Source organism: Aplysia californica, unplaced genomic scaffold, assembly GCF_000002075.1.
Source record: "Aplysia californica isolate F4 #8 unplaced genomic scaffold, AplCal3.0 scaffold00055, whole genome shotgun sequence".
NCBI lineage: Eukaryota > Metazoa > Mollusca > Gastropoda > Aplysiida > Aplysiidae > Aplysia > Aplysia californica.
In genome coordinates, this window is record NW_004797325.1 from 121019 (window position 1) to 123447 (window position 2429).

Sequence of the window (2429 nt, forward strand, 5' to 3'; positions counted from 1 at the left end):
GGGGTGGGGTGAGTGCGCCACTGGTAGGTTCTAGATCTACTTCTCGTCTTTCCCTCTGTTGTTGTTTTGTATTTGTCTGTTTCACTCTTCCACAGCACTAAATGGCTATTAGGCTATTATCGTGTCGATATTTTTATCTTTATTCAAACAAACAAATGAACGAACCCTTCATGTCTACTGTTGTGTGTGTCTTCCACAGAGGCCAGCTGTGCTGTGTACGCTCGTGCGGTCAAGGATTACAGTAATGTCTACGACCCTGGCAGTCTTGCCTTCAAGGAAGGCGATATCATCACGGTAAGTCGATGACTACTGGTGCGCTGTGTTTGTGTGTATGGGTAGGTGGTCCAGTGTGGATGTTGGGAGAAGGATGTTTGTTTGTGTTAAGTATAGGAAGGTGTGTGGATGTGCACGCATGGGTTTCCTTTCTGTGGTACCGTGTGTCTGGCCTCGTGCGCGTGTGCGTGCTCGTGCTATTTTTGTTTGTTTGGTTGGGGTTTTTTGGGGGTGTCTTTTTTATTTCTTTTTTTTTTAATGGGGCGGGGGTGGAGGCGAGGGTGGCGTATATTTATGTATGTGCATGATATGGGGGTGAATGGTGATTATTGAAATTATGATCTAGAAGGCAAGTATTAAAACGTCATCAAAGCGATGTTGTTTCATTCTTACCATGTAAAAGAAGTCTGGAAAAAGAAAAACGCGGTTGGTTGGAGGACGTTACTCATCTTATTAGATCCTACTTACTTTCTCCCCTGTTGTTTCTGTCTGTCTTTCTCGCTCTCTCCTTGCACGGACAAGCATTTACCGAGCCGATGTGCTTTCCTTTACTCAAACAACAATAAACTGTCGGAAAGACAAAAGTGCGTGCTTGTAAAGGGCACGTTGCTCACTGACAATTCCGGAATCGTCTTGAATTCCGGAAACGTATTGATGTGCTACTCACACGCGTGCACGTGTACTGTCGCTCGTACTTCTGTGAGGCCAAAACACAACCTACGGAAAGCACTCACCTGGGAAACTATGCTGAGTCCCCGTGCCAGTGATGGGTCTTCCTTTAGTGTGAGCCGTGCCTCAAAGACCCGGGTTCGCGTGCTGCTCTAATGTCTGTGCTTTGATCTCTGTTTTCTCAGTCCGCCACCACAAAGGTCTCTGCACTCCCGTCTAGCTTTTTATTGGCTTCTGGCTTACCGGAAGTGGCCCTATGGGTTGGATGTATTTTTTTCTAAGATTACTTAGCGGGTGGTTGGAGGATGTTACTGGTGAGTCCTACTTTTTTCCTTTCCCTCCATTGTTTCTGTCTGTCTGCCTTAACTTTCCCCCGGCAATAAATGACCATTATTGTGGTGATATGTTTATCCTTGCTCAAACTAAAAAAGATTACTTCGTGTCTGTTGTTCTCAAAGGTTAGGTGGGTGGTTGGTGGGTACTCTGGTGTGGTTACTCATTCTTTCCTACCAAACATCTGTTGGCCTTATCTCTTGCGGTCCTATCGGAGACGGACGTTAAACTAGGAGGTCCCGCCCCTTAAATAACCTAATAGTGTTGATATTTAATGTTAAACCCATACCATTTCACCATTTTTTAAAATCTCTTCTTCTTTTATGTGGATATTACTGTCCAATGACACTTCTAATCTTCTGTACTTATATGACCCACTTGTGTTGCGAGTACCGTTAAACTCTTACAAGTGGGTGGCTGGCTCGTGCTCTAGTGTGATTTGCTCCTTCTTTCCTATCAAGCATCTATAATCCTCATCGTGGGTGGTTGGCGTGTGCTCTGACGTGGTTTGCTTCTTCTTTCCTTTCTATCGTCCTTATCTCCCCTCCTTTTTTTATGTTTGTTACTCTCTTGTAACACCTCTTATCTTGAGGCGCTCATATGGCCTTAAGCAGTTGCGAGCGCCGTAAAACCTCTACTAAAACAAATAATCCTCATCGCTCCTACCTCTTTTTTGTGTATTTTTCTAACTCTCTTGTTACACGTCTAAACTTCGGCACTTGTGTGACCTTATGGTTTTGCAAGTGCCGTAAAACTTCTACAAAACAAAAACTGTGAATGTGAGCAACACCTCTAATGGGAGTCAGTGTTCTCTGCCACAACTCATTGTCACCGTGTGCGGGAAGCCAATGTTAGAGGCAGTAAACATGTAAAGAGTGTTTTGTGTCTGATATTATAAATTTATCTTCCAAGGCATGTTATTTAAACATCATGTGAGAATTTCGGTGAGCTCGAAACTTTTGTGTGCTGTTCCTGTTTTTTCGTCAAGTGTAACCCCCTCCCCTCAGTAATGAGAGAGAGAGAGAGAGAGAGAGAGACAGAGACAGAGACAGAGAGACAGAGAGAAGTAAGGCAGATGAATAAAGATACAGTGTAAAAGTAGGTCCGTGTATAGATGGTATACAGAAACTGAGAGCGGAATGCAGCATTGTGAG

At 44.1% G+C, this 2429-nt stretch overlaps 1 protein-coding gene across 1 annotated transcript in view; it reads left to right on the plus strand.

Annotated features, from left to right (window-relative positions):
* Nucleotides 1–2429, plus strand: part of LOC101857390 (caskin-1) — a gene marked incomplete at its 5' end in the record, with an annotated part of 203080 nt that overhangs the window by 81764 nt on the left and 118887 nt on the right. Inside the window, 1 exon segment of the mRNA XM_035968373.1 lies at nt 200–294. Coding sequence (XP_035824266.1) covers nt 200–294 — 95 coding nt within the window.